Source organism: Natator depressus, chromosome 5 (assembly GCF_965152275.1).
Source record: "Natator depressus isolate rNatDep1 chromosome 5, rNatDep2.hap1, whole genome shotgun sequence".
In the NCBI taxonomy this organism is placed as follows: domain Eukaryota; kingdom Metazoa; phylum Chordata; order Testudines; family Cheloniidae; genus Natator; species Natator depressus.
In genome coordinates this window covers 92217261-92244380 of record NC_134238.1, presented here as the reverse complement: position 1 = coordinate 92244380, position 27120 = coordinate 92217261, and the positions used below count along the sequence as shown (strand labels likewise).

The following is a 27120-nucleotide window of genomic DNA, read 5'->3' as shown; positions in this document are numbered from 1 at the left end:
GGCATTGCAGATTGTAGAGACACAAAAACTAAGCCCCCTAAACTTAAGCAATTGTCACAGTGAAGAAGCAGTTGCTTGTATATCATCTTCCCCACTGGAGAACTTTTTTTTTTCTGTGGTGTTTGACTCTTAAGTCTAGATTCTCTGTGGCTTAGTTTCCAAACAGCATGAATCTGTGGCTGAGGATAAACTTGATATTCAAGATTTCAATATTTTCTACAGCTCTGTAGATCTGGAGTAAGTGTTACAAGATAGTTCAGTCTTTGATTAAAACAAAATGTGCTCCTCTCTATGAAAGAAGAGTTAATTTTGTGTGTGTTTTATTCAGAATCATGTAGTATGTCTCATAATAAACTTTTGTTTTTTGCCACTAATTCATGAAATGCTTGTTTACATATTATGGGGGCATATGCATATAGCCCCCATAATATGGTAAGCACTTAATAAACTAGATTGATCTTTTTGGCAAAGGCTGCACTGTGTAAAACAAATTAAATCTGAAATAACTGGTCTTGATCATTTTCTACTGATTGCTAAAATGGGTTTCCCAATAGTGTTTTATTTTTCTGTTTTATTTCAACAATATGTATGTAGTAGTTTTTGTTCTTATTCCAATGACAGACCTATAGCCTTCAGTAGTAATTCTTTACCAACTGTTGTTTCTAACTGTAATAACTATGAAACATAAACTTTAGGAAAAATATTTCCCTTATGTACTATAAATAAAATCCCAATTTTGTTTTTCCCCGCTAAAGGAATACAAATGCCAATACTTTAAACAACAAATTAATTGTGAATTTCCTATATATTAGGTAGGTTAGGTATTTTAATATCTAAACTTTATAGAGCTGTTTGTTTCTGTTTTAGGCCCCACTTCAGCAAAACATTTAAGCACATGGTTAAATTCATCCCTGTTTAGCAAAGCACTTAAGCATGTTCCTAAGTTTAATCATGTGCTGAAGCTCTATTAATGTATAGTGCAAGGGTCTCAAATTCAGTTTACCTTAGTGCCAGTGCCAGTCCTCAAATCCTCCCAGTGGGCAAATGATGTCATTCATGCCACCCAGATCCCGCCCTCCAAAACTCTGTCATCCCCCCCCCCCCCCCCAAAAACCAAACAAAACTCCACCCCCCCACCTGCCTAAGGCTCTGGTAGGGAGTTTGGGTGGGGGAGGAGGTCTGGGGTGCAGGCTCTGGGATGGAGTTTTGGTGCTGGGTGCAGGCTCTGGGCTGGGGCAGGGGGTGGGGGTTCAGGCTCTGGGAGGGAGTTTGGGGGGGGGTGTGGGGAGCGGGACAGGGTGCAGGCTCTGGGAGGGAGTTTGGGGGGTGAGAGGGTGGGGAGGGAGTGCAGGCTCTGGGAGGGGCTTGGGGGGTGCGGTGCTTACCTGGGGCTCCAAGGCAGGGCGGACTGGGAGGCCTCCACGTGCCCCCTCACTCAGACACTGCCCCTGCAGCTTCCCTTTGGCCGCAGGGGCACTCGGGGCGGCGGCAGCGCGTGAAGGCAAAGCCCCGCTCTGGGGCCACAGGAAGGGGCCGGCAGACACGTGGAGCGAGCAGGCAGACGCCGCTCAGCTCAGCTCTGCTTGGGGCCCTGGGCCATTTTAAATCACCTGGCGGAAGGGAGTGCCCGGGGGCGGCAGGTGGGGCCAAGGGAGAGACTCAGCGCCAAAACTGCTGGCGCGCTGCGGGCCACATAGGGAAGGTTTGCGGGCCGTCAGTTTGAGACCCCTGGTCTAGCGTTAAAGGGTAAAACTTTCAATAGCACCAAAGTCCCATTTTCAAAAGGGACTTAGGAAGCGCTGAGGAGCCTACGTCTCCCAGAATCCCAAGTTCCATTGACTTTCAAGGAGCCTGTGGGTAAGTCTACACTGCAATTAGAGGGTCCCAGAGCTTGGGCTCCAGCCAAAGCCCGCGCGTCTACATTGCAGTTAGTCCCATGAGTCCAGCTGACGTGGGCCAGCTGTGGGTGTCTAATTACAGTGTAGACATACCCTATAGACTCCTGATTGCCTCCAAAGTCCCTTTAGGCTCATAAGTCCCTCTGGTGCTTTTGGAAATTTTACCCTACGGGCCCAATTTTAAAGGTATTAGAGCATCTAAAGATGCTGGTAGGTGCTTTTGAAACTTCCACTAAGCGCCTATCTGCATCTTTACGTGTCTAAATACTTTTAAAAATCTGCCCCAAGTGCAGATTGAAGGGATGGTTTGCCAACTCAGGGCCTTAAGCAGTTACACTTGTATCTTATAATGATGAGGAAATATTGACTGACCTAAGTGTTGGTTCTTTTCCTTGGGTCATAATTTGGCCTGGTCAGTTATAGTGCCTTCAAATAAGTGACTAAACGTTACAGAAAATTGTATTATAGTTTGTAAATGTTTGTTTCGCTATTTGCCATTTAAAAAAAATGTTAATAAAGGGCACAGATGTGGAAACATTAGGGTATTTTAAACAGGTGGGGTTTTTTGGGGTTTTTTTGTAGTTATATCAACAAAATAATCTAACACCAGACTAGTTACAAAAAACCCATAAACAAAAACACCACGGCCACCACCACTACCCCTTTTTTTCAGTTTCAATGTTGGTGTGTTTTTAGGCAAAAACAAACATCTTTTTGTCTCCGGAAAGAAGTAATAGACGTGTCAGTGTGTGTTAACATATTTGACAAACTATGGCAGCAAAAACTATCCTTTTTTATATTTTGGCATGAACAATTGCCCTTTTATTGGGCCATTAATGCTATTTTAGAGCATCCACAGACAATAATTTAGCAGCTGTTTATCAGGAGCTTTCATAAAGCATTGAATAGTATTCCAGCATTCAGTAACCTTAACAACAGCATTTCAGAATCTGTGCCTGTTTAAATGGGATATCTGTAAATGTAGTTGTTCAGGGATGCATGACCCACATAACCTATAAATTTGATTGGAAGTTACAGTGCTGGCATAGGCTGATGGATAGCAGATTAGAACCCTGATTAACCATGTGATTCGCAGGCTGGGAATATATTGTCCTAAGCAAGATTCATCAGATGCAATCAGAATGTCAAGTGGTCAGATGAAATTCAAATGTGCTGTGTGGCTTTTTTCTTGTGCTTTTCTTCTTCAGTTCCCTCCTCTCCCCCCCCCCCTTTTATTTCCAAAGCTGAAAAATACCACTTTGATGAATTTGCTCCTCACCCTAAAGCTGTCTGTCTGTTATTCATCAGAAAGCAGGTCGCAGTTCAGTGAGCAGAAGAAAAGATTTTAATAGAAGCTGTGCCAAGGGCTGTAATGCATCATTTTAGGGCCCTAATTACATTACAATGACAAATATCAATGGTGACAACAGCAATAACCTACATCCTTTAATGGCTATGCTGGAAAAGGAGTTTGGGCTCTGCGCCATTAGATTAGACTTGGTTTCAAAACATAGGCCATTAGAAGTGTGTGTCCACAGTATTATTGGCCAATAACTGAAGCCCAGTGGAAAGGCCTGTAAATAAATGATGCCTCTCTAAAGCTTGGTCCTGTGAGACAAAAGAGGCAAAATTAGATGGCCGTGGAAGCAGCAGTGTTTCCGAGGCAACTTTAGTTTCAAAGTGAGGAAATGGCTGCTTACGTTTATGAAATCATACTTCCCCCCCCCCCTCTGCCAATTAGGATGGTCATGAAAAATCCAATGGCAAAGCATCTCAAAACAAAAAGATACTCGTAGACAAAGCGGCTAATTTTTAAAATGAAGGAGGTTTTTAAAAACGTTCATCGATGTATCTCTATATTTAAAACTTTTCTTTTTTCTTTCTCTCTCTTTTTGCCTGTTAGGCAGCAAAGACTGGTGTAGGAGGTATTGTATGGGCTTAATAACCACTTCAGGCCCACTGAGATACTAACCCACGTTATTGGTGCCTCTCTCTGCAGATAATGGAACGGCACAGCAAGAAATCAGACTATCTGGCTTCCAGGGGTTAACTCTCTTTATTATGTTTGGTAATAAATAGTTAAGCACACTAAAAACTAAACCTGCTGTCATACTACTCTGCAAACTTCAGTGTGTGAAAGACTGCATATTCCTAGGTTTCAGAGTAGCAGCCGTGTTAGTCTGTATCTGCAAAAGGAACAGGAGTACTTGTGGCACCTTAGAGACTTACACATTTATTTGCGCATAAGCTTTCGTGAGCTACAGCTCACTTCATCATATGCCTCTGATGAAGTGAGCTGTAGCTCACAAAAGCTTATGCGCAAATAAATGTGTAAGTCTCTAAGGTGCCACAAGTACTCCTTTTTCTTTTTGCATATTCCTCGTACTTGTATTCCATGAATCCATGCCAGTTCTTTAGATTTTGATGCATTTCTTCATTTGCTTTATTCCTGCAAAAGATACACAAAAGTGTTTGGTTTTGGGGGTGTTTTTTTGGGGCATTTTACATTATCCTTCATAACAGGACATGTGGCAACACAGGCTGTAGATGTGCTTACTGTGAACGTACATTTTGCTTTGGTTAAATGGGAAGAAGGAAGTGGAAGAATAATGGTTTGAACAAACCTAAGACTAACTTGTGTACTACTAATAATTTTAGTACAGGCAGTGTACTCAATACAAAGACAGTCCCTGCCCCTGAAGACTTTTTCTAATCTACAAGAATGCCTAAAATAATAAAATTTTCCAATTTCACCTGAGTATTTGACTAATAAAGAATATGTCAAGGTGCTTCAGTTTCAAGGCTTTATTTTTGGACAAGATTCCTCCTTCCTTTCGTGCCCCCCCCCCATTTTGTCCCCCCTGCAGGGAAGAAAGAAATTTTGATTCTCAAACTGAGCTAGTCTCTTCCTCTTGTAATTACCTGGTCTAGTAGGTGGCAATTTGATGCATGTTTTGGGTGAACACATAGAGCAACTTATTTACTGTACATTCTTAGTTGATGTTAAAGGTGAAAATCTCTTACTCTGAGATGATGATTTAGATACCAAAAAAAAAAAAAAAAACAGTCTAAGACTAGAACCTTGAATGTGAGCCCCTTCAAACTCTGAAGACAGTAGTGGACAGAGCATTTGAGACAAATTGGCCTCCACTGTCTTATTTTTGGAGCAGATCCAAAATTTCTTTTAAGTTTTGGTGTGGTTAAAAACGATGAGACTGGCTCACCTTGCAAGATTACTGATATTTATGATAACCGCTCATGAGAATTTGCTGTTGTCTAATCTAAAACCCAGGCCTTAAACTAGCTCTTGTCAGGATCCAAAACCATTCTGTTCATCCATTTGTAAAATGAGCCTTTCTTTGCCTTTCTTGGTCTAAGCGGAGTAAAGATCTTGCCAAAATAATTTGGTGGCACTTGAGTATTAATGCCAACGGTCCAATCTTGTGTGGAATATCCCTGGGATCAGGGTCTTTAAGTTAAGAAGTTCACAATAGTCTAGGTATAAGAAAGTAGTGGATAAACTGTGACTATTTATCAGTGTACACTATAGATATATTTTTATAGGTGCTAAGTAATAACCAAACAGCAATGAGCAGCCTGATTTTTGTTAACCAAGGATGTATTAGCTGTAATTTTTTCCTAATCGTTTTGATATTTACTCTTATTCCAAACCATGAAACTAAAGCCTTTTCTTTGAAAACATATGTGACAGCCCAAAACTCAAATATATAAGCATCCTTTAATGCCAAGATGTCCGTCGTAGTTCAGGTAACAAACTCGAAATGTCTTTCTCTTCTCTTCCACACCCTTCAAGTCCAAAATGGAAACAGTGCTTATCACCACTATGTACCTTTGCCCATGGTAGCTCAGTGACTTGACAGAGGCTTTCAGAATGTATCCAGGGAACATCAAGGGCCACCTTAAATAACTTTCTGAAGATTGGTTCAGCATGGCTGCCTGGCATTATTGCAAGGCCACACAGAAGTATTGTGGATTAATCCATGGAAAGTAATGGTTCAGTATATTTTTTTCTCTCTGAAAGAGAGACACAGATTGAATACCTGGTGGATCCAGAATGCAGAAATTTGAATGTCCTTTTTGGCTTTGCTGCAGCTCCACAATGCTTTGTAACTGTGCCCACTTCCTTCCTGGCTTGTAGCCTTCAGCAATAACGCAGACCATGTTTCAGTCACATCTTGCCTCCACTGTCAGGCCTTCATGAATGAAGAATACTATCATTAAGCAAGCCTGTCTTGTTGCAGATCATTTGTTGGAGGCAGCTAAAAGTTCTAAGCAACATAACTTCAGAGAGAAGGACCCATCTAGTAACCTGCCTAGTGGAACGCCATACTCAAAGCACCAGTACTTCTGCTTTGTTCTTTATCAGAGGATCCTCTCACCTCTTCACACACCAATGTCTTGGAAAGCTTTGTAGTATTTATTACTGCTTATGTTCTACTTATACTCTACGATGTGCAATCATCTGCCTCCCTAAGATGACCATAATTCCTAATGTCATTGGAACTTTTCAATGAAGAACAGTACTGATGGGGTTGACTAGACCTAAAAGTGCATATGCATCATGTATATTAACAAGGAACTCATATGTTGTTCATGTAAATAAACTACAAAAATAGAAAATAGTGTTAGCCTGTGGCTAGAAATCTGAATCTTAAGTGCGGGCTTTTTCTTTCATTCTCTTCCACCGTCTTGTTGATCCCTCCCAAGAGTTGAATACTGTTGAGATGTCTTGCCATCATTAAAAATTCTTCTCTTCTCCCATACAACTCTTTCATACTTTATCCAGGAGCAGACTGCTGTCTCCACAGGTCCAGGTAGCCTGACTTTTCTGTATGAAGCAACCATTAAAGTGCTGCAGTTTTGTAGTATTCTGGGACCACTAATATTTCAGGCCTGCATAATGGTTTACCTTCTAACCTCCTGTTTACAATTGCTCAGACCTTCCAGAAACACTTTTTTCTGGCTGATGCTTCTCAAGCTCAGACTCTGCTTGTCAGGGTGTGTGTGTGTGTGTGTGTGTAAATTCTTTTTCTCATGGGGGGGAAAACCTCTTGCAACTGTTTTTAAACAGTTCCATAGCTGAAACAGCTGTTCTTCAATGTTGAAATTTAGCATGGACATAACTGTAACTGGGGAGAAGTGCCTTTATGTATGCTAGGTAAAATGGTCTTTGATGTGGCTAAATTTATGCTGAAGTTCAGCAAGAAGTTCGAGACACGATGCAGGAATCACTTGGTGAAATTCTGTGGCCTATGTTAGGTAGGTCAGACTCGATGATCATAATGATCATTTCTCGGCTTAAAAATCTGTGACTGTGAGCCTTTCCACTGCAGTTTATGTACGTTTATGCTCACTCTTAAAGAGTGCAGTTAAGGAAGAATATTCAATGCACATGTGACTATTAGGGTTGCCAATTTTCAGAAAACCAAACACCCTTACCCCACCTGCTGCCCTGCACCCTCTCTGAGGTGCCCTGCTCACTCCATCCCCCTCGCTCTGTTACTTGCTCATTTTACCAGTCTGGGAAGAGGGTTGGGATGTGGGAGGGGGTGTGGCGTGCAGGAGGGGGCTCGGGCTGGGGCAGGGGGTTGAGGGGCTCCAGGTGTGGGCTCTGAGGTGGAGCTGGGGATGAGGGGTTTGGGTGCGGAGGGGGCTCAGGGCTGGGGCAGGAGGTTGAGGGGTGCAGGTTCTGGGCGGCGCTTACCTCAGGCAGGTCCCAGAAGTGGCAACATGTCCCTCAGGCTCCGAGGGCAAGGGGCAGCCACGGGGGCTCTGCGTGCTGCCCCTGTCCACAGGCTCCACCCCGCAGCTCACATTGGTTACGGTTCCTGGCCAGTGGGAGCTGCGGAGCCAGCACTTGGGGCTGGGGCAGTGTGTGGAGCCCCCATTGGTTGCCCCACCCCTTAGGAGCCAGAGGGACATGTCACCGCTTCCGGGACCCAGGTTAGGAGCCTGCCTGCGCTGCCAACCAGACTTTTATTGGCCCGGTCAACAGTGCTGACCGGAGCCACCAGGGTCCCCTTTCGACTGGGTTTTCTGGTCGAAAACCAGATACCTGGTAGCCCTACTGACTAACTTATCTGCCGGGTACAAAGGGGACTGAAAGCATATATGGGCTGAGTAGGGTTGCCAACTTCCTAACTGCACAAAACCAAACACCCTTGCCGTGCTCCTTGCCCCATCCCTTCCTTGAGGCCCCGTCCCTGCCCTGCCCCTTCTACAAGGCCCTGCCCCCCCACTCACTCCATCCATTCTCCCGCCATCACTTGCTCTCCCCAACCCTCACTCGGGTGAGGGCTCTGGTTGGGGGTGTGGGCTCTGGGGTGGGGCTAGGGATGAGGGGTTCAGGGTGCAGGAGGGGCTCAGAGCTAGGGGACAGGATGGGGGCTCCAGCTGGGTGTGTGGGCTCCGGGGTGGGGGTGGGGTTTGGGGTGCAGGAGGGGGCTCGGCTGGGGCAGGAGGTTGGGGTGCAGGAGGGGGTGAGGGATGCAGGCTATGGCTGGGTGGCACTTACCTCAGGCGGCTCCCGGAAGCGGCCAGCATGTCCGGCTCCTAGGCGCAGGGGCTCCAGATGCCTCTGCGTGCTGCCTGCGCCTGCAGGCGCCGCCCCTCCCAATCCCATTGGCCAAAGTTCCTAGCCAGTGGGAGCTGCAGAGCCGGCGCTTGGGGTGGAGGCAGCGCACGGAGCCCCCATGGCTGCCCGTGCACCTAGGAGCTGGACATGCCGGCTACTTCTGGGAGCTGTGTGGATCCAGGGCAGGCAGGGAGCTTGCCTTAGCCATGCTGTGCTGCCGACTGGACTTTTAATGGCCTGGTCAGCGGTGCTGACCAGAGCCGCTAGAGTCCCGTTTTGACCGGGTGTTCCGGTCAAAAACCAGATGCCTGGCAACCCTACGCCTGAGTCTTTGTCCTCATAACCTGTAAATCTCAAGTTGTAAAGGAGTTAGTTGGGTAAGGCTACTGCATACATTTCAGGTGCACCAGAGGAAGCTTTGCAGCTGAAGAAGGTATATTCTGCGTTTATTCAGTGGATGACCTAAAATGCATGGATTTTTTTCAACTGTTACAATTACTGATATTTTACAAGTTGGGAGAATTTATGAAATAGTGAAGATTAAGGTCTGAGTTCTGCAAGTTGCTTTGTGAGGGACCCGGGGAGCCTTGTTGAAATCAGTAGGGCCCCTTGTGGATGCAGGGGTCTGCCTAATGCAGAATAGAAGGATCAGTGCCGATAGCTTTTTCTTGTTGCTTTTTTAATAAACCTAGAAAATTCTGTATAAAAATAGTTGCATTGTTGCTAAACCTTCAAGTTAGGAAATGCTCCAGCAACATTAATTTTAGCAACTACAACTCAATCTCCTTGTTCCTAGATGAAAAGTACATAGTCTACTGTATTTTCTTAAGAGATGTACTGTAGACTATTGTGAAAAATTGCAGGCGTATATAGGTCAGTTAAATTTGGAGGTAAATTAGCTTTGTAGTTAACTGTATACGCTCCTGAACTGCATTTAAGGAAGGCTGTATTGCTAGATAACCAGAAAATGTGTTGTATGTGAGTGTTGAAAAGTGTCATCATATGCACAAGGGGCCAAAGTTAAAATTTCACATGAACCCGTGGCTGTAGCATATCATGACTTCTGATGACCTAGCTTTGTAACCATAATGTTTCATTAACACAGATTTTTATATGGAATGCTAGATACTTTACCAGTAATGATCATCTGTTGGTTAGATAATTTTTTTTAAGGTTTTTGTCATTTAAAAGATTGCATAGTGAGAAGGTTGAAAGGGTTGCTGATGAAAGAAGGAAACCAAAATTGCACAAGTATGAGTGTTTCTGTCATTCTGGTAATGACTTTGCAAGAAAAAGAGCATTTTGCCCTCCTATGTAATGAGGAACTAACCCTGTGTAGAATTTATTTTAAGAAAGTCACTGTAATTGTAACTGCTGTGGTATCTCCCCTATCTACGTTAAGATGTGCGGGTTAAATATATATAATAATTCATCTCTATGGAACTGTCATATAGAATCAGATTCTGATCACAGTTACACTGCTCTAAATCCAGAGTAATTCCAGTGAATCAGTTGACTTCAGTGAAATGACTCTAGTTTTAATCCAGGAAAAGTGCTCTCAAAGATCTAAGTATTACTTAATTACTTTTCTAACTTCAGAATCTCAAATTGCAATGTCTAAGCTGTATCTTAACATGATCTTCAGTGAAGTTGTATATGATGTTTGTAATGCTCTGACAGTATGTTTTTGGTTCAGAAATTCTTTCTTTATATGTATCTACCCCCATCTTACAACTGAGTTATTGTCATATTCTTTGAATAAAATTGTCCTTTTTTCTGTGAGGGAATGAAATGTATCGTCAATATTCAATAATTTTGAAGTTTTTTTTAAGGTTTGAAAATAGTGCTGGAAAAAAGTATGGTTGGTTTGTGTGCTGCTCCTCCTGGAGACTTCATGAAACACCCTCCGATTTTATAATGGAAATGAAAATTCTCTTTGGACCATATGGAAGCTCAAAAGCTTGTTTTGTGAGGAAACTCTTAAAAATGTGAGCTGTAAATGACTAACAGTAGCCATTACCTGTTGTTGCATTGCGTCACTGAATTATTTTTTTATTCTTATTGACTTGTCCAGTTAGAACATGGTTAGACAAAACCATTGATAGATGCTGTTTGATATGTTAGCTGTTCATGTGATAACATTAACATTTGAGAAATATAGAATACACTAACTTTCTTCTTCTTATGTGCAGGCAGAAATTGTCAAGAGGCTGAATGCTATATGTGCGCAAGTCATCCCCTTCTTATCCCAAGAGGTAAGGTAGTTGTTTGCAGGTACTGGCCTAAAAAGATGCTCTGCAGTTGTTGTTGTTACAAAAGTGGAGCTTTGTATTGACCTTTCTGGCTTTGTAAAACTCATGGTGCCTGTATTTCATTTTCCAAGGTGCTGTTCCAACATCAGTGTCTTATTAAAAATTCAGTAGAATATAATTTAAGTGCATTAATGTAATAGATCACGTTTTAATGTGCTAAGCAAAATTTAGTTGCTTAAAATATTTTGCTGTCATGTACAATGCAGTGTTGCTCAGAATAATGACTTTGTCAAACTGGCATCTAATAGGATAGATTAAAAAATTGCTAGAAATACATGATTTATGCTACATTCTTGACAATGGGCATTAAAAGTAGGCAGAAATGTATGTAGGTCTATCAAATGATGATGCTCTAGATAGTAAACATACTAATGAAGCTTTTGTCTGTCGTATTCTTCCTCTCTCTTATGTCTTCTATGTGTTTGAGGAAAATACACAGAAGATTAACTCTCTGTAAGCACTGATCTCAAAACTATGATTCATTTTCATGAGCTTGAGTGCATTGTGGATGCCTTCTGAGAGACACAGGGAACTTGAGGGAAGGGTCTGGTGCTGGCTGGGGGAACCTTGCTACCATTGGCTTGTGTGGGATAAAATGAAAGTGTGGTTCATGAAAGGAGAATTCAAGTGTACAGAGGTTTTAAAAAAAAACAAACGTTTTTTGTTTGTTTTTGTGTGTGTGCGCAGGGGCAGGATTTGGACGTGGGGGGCTGTTGGAAGTAGGCTGGCTTGATGCTGTATAATTTAGGGATTCATTTCAGTAAAATCAGTGGTTGGAAGTCAAAGCTTACAGCAGTGTTTCTTTGTAGTGCAGCTGCAAAGCATTGTATTTCAGTCTGAGAATGTACTACGATTCTTTCTCCCACCCTTTCAATTGTTCCACAAAGTGGCATCGCTTTTCAAGAGAGCTGTTCATTCTTCTGCTTGCTGGAGGTCGTGCGTTTGATTCATGCAGCCGTGTGTGTGTGTGTGTGTGTGAGAGAGAGAGAGAAAATAGACCAAAAGCTGTTACTATCTCCTTTGGCCTATAAAGTTGTGTTTGAGGACTAAATGTTGTAGTGAGTTAGTGCACAAACCTTTCTCTGCTGCCACTGGGGGCCAGAATTCAAGTCCTGCCTTGAGTCACAAATGAAAATTAGTTTAATCCTTGTACTCATTTGTTAATGCTACAGAAACACTGCACATTTGGAAATTGCTCTGTTCAGGAGTTACACAGGGTTGCAGTAGTGAGATAGGATTAAGGTGTATTGATTTTTATTTTGGAAAGCTGTCACTGTACCTATTCCTGATTCAAGCCAGTGCTATTGGTCCCTTCGCTGTATGAATACTAAATTGACAAAGAGTTTAAAAGACATATGGGGGAGAGTATTTTGCAAGCATAGCTGTGAACTGGGCAAAAAATCAGGTCCAAATGCAGAAGTGACATTTTGCCTTAGGTAGGAATAGTGTGGTCTTACATTCAGAGATCTTGATTTTTTATTATTTATTATTTTATTACTTTATTTTCTATGGCTGCGGTTTTAGAACTTTCCACTGAAGTCCTAAAGAAATCCTTGTTTTAATACATAAATTAGCCGAATTGTTCAGCTGTAGCTTTCTCTGTTCTCCCTTTCCACACACAGAAAATGAAAACTTGGACAATGGACTTATTAATTAGAAAAAAATATGTGGTTTGTTGGTGATATTTGAGTTTTTGCCATCCTTTTGTTCATCTTAGGCTTGGTCCTTTCTATGTGTTCATGTGAAAAAAGGGGTAAGGTTTTGGGGTTTGTGTGTAAGTGGTGGTGACCCAGTCAGTTCAACACAGATTTCTTCTCTCCCACTGCTCCACATATATCATGCTCACCTTACTCCACAGTCAATCTGCTGAAAGCTTGCACTGATGCATTTTAAGTGATGCACTGGAGGGAGGAGGAATCATGAAGGATGCATTGTTGCCTCTTTCTGTAGGAAGGGAGAATAATCTGTGTGGGATGCATAAGAAGAAATTGGGGAGTTGTGCTTTGACTTTTACCTTTAACCATAGTCCTCTACACTATCTACCAACTTTCTAGGCCATGTCTGCACCACAAACTTTGGTCAACACAAATTAAGTCAACACAAAGCCACCAAAGTTAGTTGTGCTCATGCATACCTGGCTCTTTCTGTTGATGCTGAGGTTGCTCACCAAGAGTGCATAGTGTGGTGTACCATAGGTAGATATCCCAGTGTGCAACCCACCACCCTCCAGTGCGCTGTGGAAACTTTGGCAGAGCATGGTGAGGGAGAAATGAGTCCTGCAGGAGTGACTCGGAGCAAGGGGTCAACTTCCCAGCGTGCAACTGTCTCGATCCCATAATGTTGTCTTTTGTGCCTTTTTTAAAAAATCCCACAAACCCACACAGCCCTCCTTGCTGTTCACCATCTCTGACAGAAGCATGGAGCATGCACAAGACTGCATGACTGTCATAAGTGTTGCAAGCACAGGACACACAATACTCTGGTGTTTGCAGAGCCATAAGGGGAACCAAATCAGCAAGGAACATGATTTCTTGGAGGACAGATTGCTGTGGGACATAGAGAGAACCAATTCAAGGTTGTTAGTGGAATTCACAGAGCAGCTGCAGATGGTGGAGCACCGCTTTGGGCACTGAGAAATAAGCACTGACTGGAGGGATTTGTAATACAGGCATGAGATATATGAGCCATGGCCGAAGAATTTTCAGATGCACAAGGCCACGTTCTTGGATCTGTGGGCTGAACTCACCACATTCCTCCAGCGCAGGGACACCAAAATGAGAGCTTCATTGACAGTGGAGAATCAAGTGGTGATTGAGCTTTGGAAATTTGCATTGCTAGAATGCTACCAGTCGCTGGGAAATAATTTTGGAGTTGGAAAATCGACTGTGGAGACCTTTGTCATACAAGTGTGCAGGGCATTAATCATGTATGCAGGAATGTGACTCTTGGTAATGTGCAGGACATAATGGATGGATTTGCAGCAATGGGGTTCCCAAATTGTGATGGGGTAAGAGATGGCTCACATATTCTATGTTGGCACCAGAGCACCTTGCCACAGACTACATGACCAGAAAGGGCTTTTTTATGGTGATGAAAGCATTGGTGCATCATTGGGGACACTTCACCGACTTTGATGTTGGCTGGTCAGGAACGTGCATGACGCTCACATATTTAAAAATACAGGACTGTTGAGAGAGCGCCAAGCAAGGACTATTTTCCCCCGAGCAGCGGGTTACCATTGGTGATGTTGAAATTCCAATAGTGATTCTGGGGGACTGTTGGTGGGTGGGGTTCAGGGCTAGTCCTGGCTGCACTGCCTTGCGGTGAACATCAAGCATCTGGGGCTAGGGGAACTTGGGCCCTCCCTGCTCCACCAGATTCCACCCCAGAGCCCACTGAGGCAGTAATTCAGAAACGTGCAACCTAACGGGGGTGGGTGCCCCTACGCCTGCTCCCTGGGCCACTTTCTACTCTGTTACTCTGTTGGTGTCACTGGTTCACCTCTGGGTCCATTCTGCGCTGCTCCGAAGAGTCTTCCTCTCACAGCCATGGCTCATTGTTGCCAATTTCCATGATTGAAAGGCCTGTGGCAGCTTAGCATTGAGGACCAGGCCCAACCATGTGAGGCCTCGGTGGCTTCTTGACAGGAACTTGCAACACAGAACTTCCCTCCTGCTCCAATTACTCAGACCAAACTAAACTGCTCTCTTATGAGCTCAGTCTCCGCTGTGAGCATGCCCAGCAGGGGCAGCTGGGCAGGATTTTCTGGGCCTAGAGCTGCTCCTTAACCTTTACTTCCCCAGTGTTGGGTTCATCACAACCCCATCACAAGTATCCAGCCTATCTCTTGCTCCCCTGGCTCATGAAGCTTTCACTGGCCACCTTGACAGTACCAAAGAAAGATTCAACTGCTGGCTCAGCCGATGCAGAATGACAGTGGAATGCACTTTTGGTAGATTGAAGGGGGCTGGCGCTGTTTGCTAACAAGATTGGATCTGAGTGAAAAAAGCATTCCAATGGTTATATAGTTGTCTGCTGCATCCTGCATAATATCAGTGAAGCAAAGCGGGGGAAGTTGCCGCTGGGGTGGAAGGCAGAGGTGGAGTGGCTGTCTGCTGCGTTTGAACAGCCAGTCACGAGCGGTATTAGAAGCGCTCATCGTGAAGTTGTATGGCTCAGGGCAGCTTTGAAAAAGGACTTCAACAGTGAGCCAAGTAATGCATTGTGGAATACTGTGCTTTAGTTGGCCCTGGTGTTTTGGGGCCTGTTAAGAATTGTATGGTGCTTGGTATATATTTATGAATATCACTCTGTCAATTCACCTATTTAATTTTGCAGTGCTTGCTTTACCCTGTTCTTTACACTGTCATTGATCCTATGAGTTGTCACACTGTAACAGTGGGTGCTTTCAAAACTGTTAAGCACTCTGCAGCTAATGTTGTGAAGCAATAAAGATGAATTATTTTTCAAATAGAATTTTATTCTGTAACAAAATCAGTGCAAAGAAAAGTATATGCAATTTAAAAGCAAATACATTAAAAATTTAATAAATTAATGGACTAGAACTTAACAAAGGGAAGGAACATTCATGTCCATTTTACCTACACATACATTGGCCTGTGGAAGCCATGGTCGCTCTATGTGAAGCTGTGATTGTTCTTAATATCTCCCAGGGTAGAGCGGCCGGGGTGGGGTGTGGCCCTTGATGGCATGTGAAATGTTCGGGGGAGCGTGGGGAGGTGCTGTAATGAAGTTCTCCATGGACTGCAAATGGAGGCAAGCCCAAGATTGTTGAACCTGTAGGTCCATAAGAGTCTGTAGCATCTGTCTTTGCTGCCAGAAAAGCTCCATTATGTCCTGGTGCATCTCCTTCTCTTCCTGCTGGGACTCCTCGGCCTGCCTCTTGTCTGCTCTTTCCTTCTCCAGGCTGTCTGCAGTGTTCACCCTCCAGCCCCTTTGCTCATAGTCTGATGCAGCACTGGCTTTCAGGATCTCACTGAACATGTCATTCTAAGTCCTCTTCTTCTTTCTTCTCCTTATCTGGCTCAGACATTCCAAGGGTGTAGAGAGGGAACCCCTCAAGGTCGTAATGGCAGCAGCTGCAGGTAAACCACACAGAGGTACCATTGTCTGTATAGTCACAACAGAAAGTGGAAAGTTAAGACTCGGAACTCCCTTCCCTTGGTCCCCTGCGGTTTGAAACAAGACATGCCTCTTGATACTTCTGCTTCAGAGTGCTTGTGCACGGTGCCATTCACAGCACCAGCTGTGGGGAGTATGGCCTGCCAGAGATGAAGGAAATAGGGAGGGAGTTTCTTGCATGAAACTGAGTATAGGGCAATGGCTCTGAATACTAGCACCGTTTTCCTCAGGTGGTGGCGATCTTAGCTGATATCTCACTCTTGAGCGTGACCAAAGGCACAGTGCATAACTGCTGCTGGTGTCCCAAAGCCAGCCGGGCCTGAACGTGCTAGCTTGTGTTTTGTAGAGGTGCCTGCCAAAATTATTGCCGAATCGTGTGGGAAAGCATCCTACTTTGGAGGAAGAAATAAGTCTGCCATTCCTAGAAACCTTTAATGGAGGTACTCTGCAATCCTCTCCTAAAGTTTCGTGGAGATCTCTGAGGAGGAGTCAAAGGATGTTTCTGTGTACATAAACAAACTGCTCCCCGTGGCTCCCCTTGCTGCAGGGGAATGAAAAGGAGATAATGCTACTTCACTTTTTTTGTACCGCTACCCCTTGAAGTACAAGTAAATTTAATGAAAAGTTAATACCTGTATCCTGTTGAGTGGGGGGGTGCCATCAGTACATCATTGTAATGGGAAATATAATTGTATACTTACCTGAGTTTCTTTCCTTGTATCACGCTCGACTGCCAGGACTGACTGGACTGTGGTGGAGTCTCAAACAGGTCCTGGCTCGCAGCATAGCTGGACCCTCTGGTCGCATATTCCCCCATCTTCCTCCTCCGTCTCTTCCTGAGTCTCACTGTTCATGCCATGGGACTGGGGCTTAGGTTCCTCAGAGGAACCTGTGGTTGTCTGTGGAGTGGTGATGGCATCTGTCATGTATGGTATGCAGCTCTTTGTAAGGTCTGCACCTCAACACCTGATTGACTGTTGGTCTCCATGGACTTCTGATATGCCTGATACAGTTCCTTTGCTTTCATGTGGCACTGTTGATGGTCCCTGTCATACCCCTTCTCCTGCTTCCCCTGTGTGCAATCTTCTCATAGATGTCCGTGTCTCTATGGCTGGTCCATAGCTGTGCTTGCACAGCCTCTTCTCTTCGGCCCAGGAGATCCAATATCTCCTGTTTACTCCAAGTCAGAGCTCTTCTGGAGCATGTTGCTTGCATGGTCAGCTGGGCAGTTGCACACAACAAGGGAGAGCTACTAGGTTTGCTTACCAAGCTGGACAACCAGGAAAAGGCAAGCAAAAAATTTGTGGGGTTTTGAAGGGCAGGGAGACCTGGCCTCCATGACTCCTGGCCCATGGAGGTCACAGTTGTGACCAAAGCAGTCAGTATAGGGCACTGTGGGACAGCAGCTGGAGGACTGTGAGTGTCCATGTTCGTAACACAGCATCTACATCCATGCTGCACTGACCTCAGTATGTCGACCATGGCTCAGCACTGCGTGGGGATATGGTGTTACTGTGTCGCTGTAAACAGGGTGCTTATATCAATGGCAAACCAGTGAAGTGTAGACGCGTTGTAACTAGATCTATGCCCAGTGGCTAACATGGACCTAACTTTGTAGTGTAGACCAGGCCCTGGGTGTGGGGAACAATTTTTCAATGCATGATGAAGGCTGTCTTCACAAGCAACTTATATCGGTATAACTCTGTCACTTGGGGATGTGGAAAATTCACAACTCTGAACAAGGCAGTTATACTGACCTGATTACCAGTGTTGACGGGAGGGATTCTTGCTATGGTGGATTGTCCATCGGTGTAGTTAGCATCTTTACTGAAGCACTGCCACTGCACCTTTTAAGTGTAGACAAGCCTTTAGAGAAATAATCACACCCTTGAACTGCACTAGCCCACAATCATGCTCATTACAAGGAACTTCGATGATAGTCAGCTGAATTGATCCAAAGGATATAGTTACAAAAGAACATTGCCCCACTTCTTTTATGGATACAACATTATCTACTAAGTACCTAAGCCCATTGACATCAATGGAAAGACTTCACTGGGCTTCAGATTGGGCCCTAAAATTAAGCATTTTCAGGTCTGCAAATAGAATCTTTTATGGTTTCTATATTTGTCTGTGCTAATTGCCTCTGCTTTATAAAATCTTGGCCCATAATGATTTCTTCACCTGTGCACGTCTCATCCTCTCACATTTATCAAGTGGTATACCTTCTTATGCGTGCATGTTCCATAGTGTCAAAGCTCTACGGGCTTAAAAGGAAATTAAGAGGTTCAAAAAAAATTCAGAACTTCACCTTTTTTACATGCATTTACAAAGAGCAAAGGGAACATTTCCAAAAGTCTCTGTGCCAATTTGTCTTGCTTGAGGGCAGGTGTAAGCATATGTAATTTTAATGCTTCTAATAGGAGTGTAAAAATCTGCCTTAAAAGTAAAGGAGTACTTGTGGCACCTTAGAGACTAACAAATTTATTTTGAGCATAAGCTTTCGTAAGCTACAGCTCACTTCATCGGATGCATTCCTTTTCTGTACGAGTTTTTTCATGAAGTTGATAGATTTCGACTCCATACAGCTAAGTTCAGTGCCTTGCATAATGACAGGTTTCAGAGTAGCAGCCGTGTTAGTCTATATTCGCAAAAAGAACAGGAGTACTTGTGGCACCTTAGAGACTAACAAATGTATTTGAGCATAGCTGTAGCTCACGAAAGCTTATGCTCAAATACATTTGTTAGTCTCTAAGGTGCCACAAGTACTCCTTTTCTTTTTGAGAATACGGACTTACACGGCTGCTACTCTGAAACCTGTCTTACAAGTGCCACTGATTGAACAAAATAAGGTCTTTATGCTGAAGTAGTGAAATTCTAGTAACTGCGTAGCCCCTACCTAATACTAAAATCTCTTAAAATCATGTTATATCGGCACACATAGATGTAGTGGTTTTGAGTGTTTTACTAATTTGGTTTATAATCTCAGTCTTGTTTTAATGAAATCCTGTTTTTCATGATCTAGATCAAGGGTTCTCAAACTTCATTGCACCGTGACCCCCTTCCAACAACAACAATTACTACAGGATCCCAGGAGGGAGAACTGAAGCCTGAGCCTGCCCAAGCCCTGCCACCCCAGGGGAGGGGGGTGCAAAGCCAAAGCCCCACTTCCCCAGGCTGGGGGGCCAAGGCCAAAGCCCAAGGGCTTCAGCCCCAGACATTCCAAGGGTGTAGAGAGTGTAACCTTAGCCCCACTGCCCAGGGCTGAAGCCCTCGGGTTTGGGCTTTGGCCCTGGGCCCCAGCAAGCCTAAGCCAGCCCTGGCGACCCTGTTAAAATAGGGTTGCGACCCACTTTGGGTCTAGATTAATATAGAATTGAAATACATTGTGCTTATGCTGTTTTATGCATTTTGCTCACAGTATAATTGTGGAATAGTAGCTTAAAAATGTGACCAGTCACTTTAGTGTTGTGCCTGTGGGAGGAAATTAACAAAATACAGTGGTTATATGCACTGATGACAACATTATTGCCTCATAATAGCACCAGGTTAATTTACCTTATTTCTTGCAAGCTTCATAAGGAATCAGTGGTTTTCAGTAACTCAGTTTGATGCAAGAGATTCTGGCAAAAATCGCCAGATTTCTTGATAAGGATGCATGGTAGAAGTATAGAATGATTTAAATCAAAGCGACTTAAATCATTGATTTTAATTATGATTTAAATGAGCAAGCAGGAAGCCTTGATTTAAAGAATCAATTTTAATTGCTTTGCATTTGTACTTTTTAGTGATTTTTTTTTCCCCTAAAGAGAGGTTGATTTTTGTTAATTAAAATTGTTGTTAAATGGTTAATTTAATGGTTGATTTAAAAATATTGGTTTGAAACTAAATATAGCCTTTACACTAAATTTGATATGCTTTTCCTGACCAGGAGGATATGCTGTATCTATACAAATTTATTTATTTATTTATTTATTTATTTAAGGACTTATGTAGCTTAATTTATATTTATTTAATTTTAATTTTTATGTTTTGTGTGTTAGAAAATGGTGAATGTTGCATTTCTTATTTACTAGATTTATTACTTATTACTAATACTACTTATTACTTATTTAAAGAGATGACTCTCTTTTTTTTACTTGTGATTTTTTTTCAAGCTCTATTTGGATGGAAATTTAGATTCAATGACAAATGCACAACAACAGTATTTTAAATTTATTTTTGTTAAATAAAACTACTTTCAAACTACTGCATGCATAAAGAAATAAGTTTATCAAAAGGTTTATCAAAACCTGTTTTGCATTTAAAACTGATTAACAAAGCTGTATTATCTATAGTTAGTGAATTGAACAGATTGTTTCTGGTCCCCATGCCTATAATATTTTAGAACTAGTAGATCTCATCCTCTCACACCTAGATTTTATTCATAGATTGGAAGAGGAAAACAAGCTTCCCTGCTTTTTCAGCTCCCAATTAGTTTCTTAACTTTGAATATACTAGCCATTGAACTGAACTGAAGAAAATATTCTCTCTGTAGTTGCAAAAGAGCGCACTGCTGTCAAAAGCTGGTTTAGCAAATCAACAAATTCTGGTGTGAGGTGCTTAGACCACTGAACTGGTGGAAGTCACTGGCTAACTTTCTTTAAAACTTGGCAACAAACCTGTATTGCTTAATATTTTTTTCTACTTAATTTAAATTAATAGGTTATAATATGACTTAATTTTAACTAGGGCTGTCAAACGATTAAAAATTTATTGTTAGTAATCACAGTTTTAATCACACTGTTAAACAATATTGGAATACTATATATATAAATATTTTCAAATATAGGCTCTGGGCTTCACTCCTGCTTCTGCCACATTGGTATTAGGCGTTTATATTAGCAAATTCTGCATGGATTGCTAGTAGTTTGTCTACCCATTCTGTAGAGTGTGTGCTGTACCTTCCTTGTAAATCCGTCTCTGCCCTTTGGCTCAGGATTACTATCTCTTGCACTGTTCTCTTCCATTATACATTTTGTACAGCTGACATGGATAGTGAAACTACCTTAATTCTGACATTCTGGTCTGCCACTCCTTTGAACACATAGCGCACAAGAACAGAACAGACCAGCTGGGTTCTGCAGAGTGAAGAGTTCAGTGAGTTTTGCTCTAGATTCATTAAATGCATCTGTTTACCAATGCTGAAGTGGAGGATGGAATGGAATTAGGCCTTGTATACACTAGTCTTTTCTGGAGGATCTCTCACTCTTTCTTTACCACTAGTGTAGCTCCCCTGGTGATGGGAGTGAGACATAGTGATAGAGCACAGGCATTTTTACCACTACCCCATGTTGGACTCTCTCTGTTCAGGGTTAATTAACATGGTGGTAGAAATGCCTGTACCCTTTTTGTGGTATGGTCTCTGTTGTTACTACTGGTGGTGGTGTGATGGTGTGTAGTGTAGACACAGCTCAGTAGAAGCAACAAGACGGGGTGATGAGAAGACGGGGATAAATAGAAAAAGGAAAAATGATACTTGTCTGAGTTAGAGGTGCGGTAGGAGAATGGATTCCTTGGCCTGGCCTGTTAATCCAATATGAAACACACACAAGATAGGGTAGAGAGAACTCTTTTTGAAGAAAAGAACTGGTTATTATAATTGGAAGAAAATCCGTTCTTTATTTGCTTGTGTACAAGAAGGAATGTTGGTTAAAAGAAGTATATTGGGAGTATATTGCTCCTGCTCTGTGCACTCTTACTTCCTTGTTCTCTCCTACCCTTCTGTTAGATAGAAGCCCTGTCCTCATTAGTTGGTGGGCAGGATATTGTATGTGGTTTGGTTTTGGCATCATGCTGCTTGCTATTATAGCATACGTAGGATAACTCATTTAAACACAACTGCCAAACAATGGGAAATTGAATAAATCAATCCTGAAATACATATGAAGTTCAGGTTAGCCAGCTGCCATCCTATTCAGCGTGTGCCTTTCCTTGCATTAGTGTTATCTTCAGATTGCACTGGATATTTGGTGTTCAGTCCTGTTTCTTCTTTTTTCCGGGATGCTATGCATGGCGTCCATGTTTCTTCACAATAGTGACCAAATAAAGCAGAGCCTCTGTATACAGGCATTATGTTTTAAAATAGAGTAAAACAAGCAAGCTGCCACACTCAAGGCAAAAGGTATGTGTGTACATTGAACTCACTTGGAGGTCTTCATTCTCTCCAGATCCTGTGATTTTAGTGGTGGGTGGGTGTGTGGATGTGGATGTTTTGGTGGAGAAGTGGCTCCTTTCGGTCTGAATCCTGAAAGGAGTGCTAGCGCAGGGAAACTCTTAGTGAGGCTCTGTGCAGGGGTCTCTGTCCAGATCCAGTTGTAGAATTGGGGCATTAGTGGCTGAGTCCATTGTGCATTTTGGTTTGTTTGCATAGTATGTCAGTGAAATTTAAATAAATGTCTAAGAAGCTAGCAATAGGATAATTGTGGTTGTCCTTCCTATATCTAATGAAGGGCTCCGGTTTACTAAGCTCACGTCTTCTCTCCTCTCTATGGGCCTGATCAAAAACCCACTGAAGTCAATGGAAAGACTCCCATGGACTCAAATGGGATTTGGGTCAGGTCCTAATAGAGTAGAAGTACCGTGTAGCAGTTCTGGAAATTTACTCCTTTGTTAAATCCATACAGAATATACTTACTTTAAATTTTCTTTAGTTTTGCTAAGATTTTGGAGAGTGGACAAAACAAGAGATTTTTCTCCTCTTTACTCTTGTTATTTGAGATTTGTCCCAGGGAACAGAGCAGTATTTGTCCCCAGTCCTTCATGGAGACGTAGTTCTTATGCATGGTACGGGAGATCATTTTTACCATAAATTGTAGGATTGACTTGTTTTTGCAAAATTTAGCTGAAAACTGGAGCTCTTATTCTAGCAACTTCAGTGCCTCTTAGGCAACTCTTGATAGCTATTTAAAAAGCCTCTTTTTAACTGTTAAGTTTTCCCCGCCCTAAAACTAGTACTTAAATGTCCTTTACTGTAGTATTGGTGAGGAGGATTTTGCTCTGCTAGCCTCTTGCCAGAGTTGTTTGGAAATCTTGTGGGTTTTTTCATATTTTTTCAATGCTTTAGAAATAATTGTTACCTCAAAATTATTGGACTCTAATGAAAAGAAATATAGCACCACTTTGAGCAAGAGAATATTCACATACCAAAACCCTTTAAGTTAGGGTTAAAGTGAACATTATACTTCAAAAAACCAAAATGCTCAAAAGTAAAAAATTTAAAATCCAAGGGTCAGAGTCTGTTCTCTGCCTCAGAGTGGAAAGAACAGCCTAGGGGGGGAAAAGGGAAGCCAAAATGGCATTAAACCCCCTTTGTGCCTTTCAAATTCTGGGCTCCTCTGCAGGGCAACATGTGGGTTGCCAGCTTTTTAGTAGCACAAAACTGAACACCCTAGCCCCGCTCCTGCTCTGAGGCCCTGCCCCCACTCACTACATTCCCCCTCCTTTGGTGGCTCACTCTCCTCCACCTTTGTTTCACTGGGCTGGGGTTGGGGTGTAGGAGTGGGGGGGAAGGCTCCATCTGAGGGTGCAGGCTTTGGGGTGGGGCTGGGGATGAGGGGTTCAGGGTGCGGGAGGGGGCTGTGGGTTGAGGCAGGGGGTTGGGGCGTGAGCTTACCTCTAGTGGCTCCCGGTCAGCTGCACAGTGGTGGGGCTAAGGCAGGTTTACTGCCTGTCCTGACTCTGCACTGTGACCTGGAAGCGGCTAGCAGATCCGTCTCTTAGGTGGAGGCGTGCAGAAGGCTCTGCACGCTGCTCTTGCCCACACGCACCGCCCTCGCAGCTTCCAGTGGCTGCAATTCCCGGCCAATGGGAGTGCGGAGCCAGTGGCCCCTCCGCCTAGGAGCCTGACCTTCTGGCCGCTTCCAGGGCGGAGCGTAGAGCCAGGACAGGTAGGGACTAGCCTGCCTTAGCTCTGCGGCACCGCCGACCGAACTTTTAATGGCCCAGTTGGTGGTGCTCACCGGAGCCACCAGGGTCCCTTTTCGAGCGGGTGTTGCGTTTGAAAACTGGACACCCAGTCACCCTAGCAACATGGCCCCTAGCACAAGTTAGGGAAGCCACTAAGGGCTGCTGTAACTGACAGTGTCTTCCCACAATTGCCAGAGCTCCCCCTTGTAGCTCTCGCTCTCTTTCTCCTACATGGTGGAATAGCATAATGTTGCTTATGCTGCCATTTTGCTACCCATGTGTGGAGGGAGCTCTCTCGGGGGGAGGTTCTTTTTCTGCCCCATTTAAGTCGCTTTTATGTCACCAAAGCTGTTTAAAGGGGACTTGCACAGGATCTACCCCAAGATTCCTACATCAATCTTAATTCTTCGCCGCATCCCTACTGTAACGTAAACATCCTTTCTACCACTGTCCATGGTATTCTCTCTCAATACAGATGAAACTCTATCTCTTCCTACAAAACTCTTCATTAACAGTTGCATTTGGGATTGACATGTGACTCTGCTAGAAACTATATCTGGGTGAGAGCTGGTTGGGATGGGGGAGAGGTGAATTTGAAAAAAAAAATAGAAATATTTTTCCTTTATATATAATATATACACATTTAATTTTTTAACTTAAATTCATTGAAATTTTTCAGAATTTCAGACAGCTGTGCCTAGAGTCCTAGGGCCAGATTTTCTTGCATTCCAGCCTCTGTGCACAGCTGTTGTGGCACAAAGGGGTAGGAAAACATCTGGACTGGGTCAGCTGAGACTTGCCGCTGATAATGGGGCACTCTTAGCTGGTCTAAAACCAGTATATTTGGTTCCTGAACCAAATGTTTCTCCCAATACAGGAACATGTTGTTGTTTGGAGGGGGAGAGGTATGGTGGGAAGTAGCTGGAGTATCTGGCTATCTGCAGCCTGCATACGCTTGGTGTGCAAATTGGTCCTAAAAATCATGACAACTAATAGGATCTTGACACACCCCATCTCCTGCACTGTGCTGAGCCAAACAGCTGAGCCAAACTGCACAGCAGAAAATCTGGGTCTTAGTTTTGAAATATAGTTCAGAGCTGACCTCTCAAAGTCTCCTGTTCCACTACAGCATAAAGACACCATTATACCTGGTGCATCCTTGTGATGTGAGGTCTTGCCTATACTATACTCAATTCCGCTTCTGGCTATAGATCAGAGAACAATACACTCCCCATAAAGGCCTCAGATCTGGCTGAACCCTCTTTTGCACAAATGCAGTGACGTCAACAATTAGCCTATATTGTGGAAACCATGATCTCCAAAGTGTGTGCGTTTTTTTTTTTTTTCCTAGTATGGCATTCATTTCTGTAGTCTCATCAGCACAGTGCAGCTCCAGCTAGGCTCAGCTACTCAAATATGGATCTGATTGTAGGATTGGGACTGATTCTGTTTTAAATCAATGTTTTCAAATAAATATCCCTTAAAACTTTCAGGATGTAGCCATCCTAACTGATAACAGAAGTAAAGCATCACTCAAAGCAAGATAATATAATGGCTGAAGCTTGTAAACTGTGTTTGATGGAACTGTTTAAACTATTAAAATTTACATTTTTAGGGATTGAAATAATTAACTTTCACATTTTTGACAGACGTGAGAATGGAATTTTGAATTTCCTTCCCATGGTTGAATTGCTCTGAAATGTATCAAGAAGGGGAATCTGCATTTCCTGTGATGAGGAAGCAGTGTGACTACTGAAATGCATTCCTTTCCTTTTCAGTACATATCTTTTATTTAACAAGATTCTGTTGTAAGGAAAAGGTCCTGGGTTTTAGGATGGAGCATATTTTCAACAGAAGAACACACTGCCCTGATGAATAAAAGAAAGGCAGGTCTTGGAGCAGTTCACTTTGGGGAAGGAGGGACTATGGTATGCATCTAGGAAGGTAGTTACTTAGATAAAATGCTCCCCTCTACCTCCTTTCACACATCCACACAGCAGTTTACTGTCTACTCAGAGATACATTATTTCAAGCCCTGCATGTGGTTGAAGGGTTAGAAAAAAGAAAGGGGGAAAAAAAAATCTGTGCTTAATTGACTAGAAAACAAATAATTTTATTTTGTTTCTGATCTTCATTTATAGCACCAGCAACAAGTGGTGCAGGCTGTGGAACGTGCCAAGCAAGTGACCATGGCAGAACTGAACGCAATCATTGGGGTATGTGGTCTTTCCATTTTAGCTCTAAGTGTTTGTAATTAGCTCTTTTTCTTTATTTAAAAAATAAAAATTAAAAATTTGTTCCATCAACTGAGCAAAAGTTGTGGACGGCAGTGAAGTTAAGTAGTCTGACTTAATCTGCATAAAAACTGATTGCTACATAAAAACTTTTATTGAACCGTGGCCATAAGGTGAATAGTGTAACTGTTTTATCCATCCCTCTGGGAATCACCTTTTTTTTTTTTTTTCGTAGTTTTCTTCTTTTTATTTATTTTTTATTTTTTTTAAGGAAAACTTTTTTCATTTGCTTAGTGCTGTTCAGTCTGCCTCTGTAACTACCTTATAGGTAGCATTTGATTTGCACTGCTACTGAACGAGGGTTTTTACCTCCCTCCCCTCTCCGGTCCATGTGCGTGATTGTCAAAAATAGCGAGTATCCACTTCGTAGCTCACTTTTTTAAAATAAAAAATCCCCCCCCCCCCCAATCTACAATTAAATGACATATCTCAAAGGAAGTGATAGGTGCCATGCTCCCAATTGTCTGAAAAATACAGGGCCCCTCGTCTGAAAACATTTCTGGCAACAGTATAGCATAGTGTAGAAGTCCTGCAAGGTTTTAGGGGTCTGGGCAGCCATAATGTTTACATCTTATGACTCAAGAGGAAAGGAAAAACAATTAAATATTGGCTGTTCACATTGCATAAAATAAAGGTGAGAAATCATAGCTTAATAGCACATTATTCACATCTATAATTATGCAGCTGGTGCAAGCAGTTGTTTAAGCTATTCTAATGAAGGTACTACAACTGTACTTTCCTTATTCTATCCCCTCCAAAATGCTTTTTCTTTTGTGTATAGATTATACACAAATCTTTCCTTTATTCAGTGTATCAAACACACTTTGAAATGCTAATTATTCCATTTACGTTCATTAAAATTCAAATTGCTGAGTGAAGATGTGGATAAGGGTCGCCAAATAATCAATCTGAAGTGAAGATATTGCTTCAAT

The 27120-nt window shown here is 42.8% G+C and overlaps 1 protein-coding gene across 4 annotated transcripts in view; it reads left to right on the top strand.

Moving 5' to 3' along the window:
* Positions 1–27120, top strand: part of LOC141987656 (transducin-like enhancer protein 4) — a 119580-nt gene that overhangs the window by 25216 nt on the left and 67244 nt on the right. For 2 of the 4 annotated variants that reach the window (XM_074953202.1, XM_074953203.1), the window contains exons 5-6: positions 10686–10748; positions 26036–26110. In XM_074953202.1, the coding sequence (XP_074809303.1) occupies positions 10686–10748; positions 26036–26110 (138 nt within the window). The remainder of the gene's footprint in view (positions 1–10685; positions 10749–26035; positions 26111–27120) is intronic. The other 2 variants (XM_074953205.1, XM_074953204.1) reach the window with 1 other exon arrangement.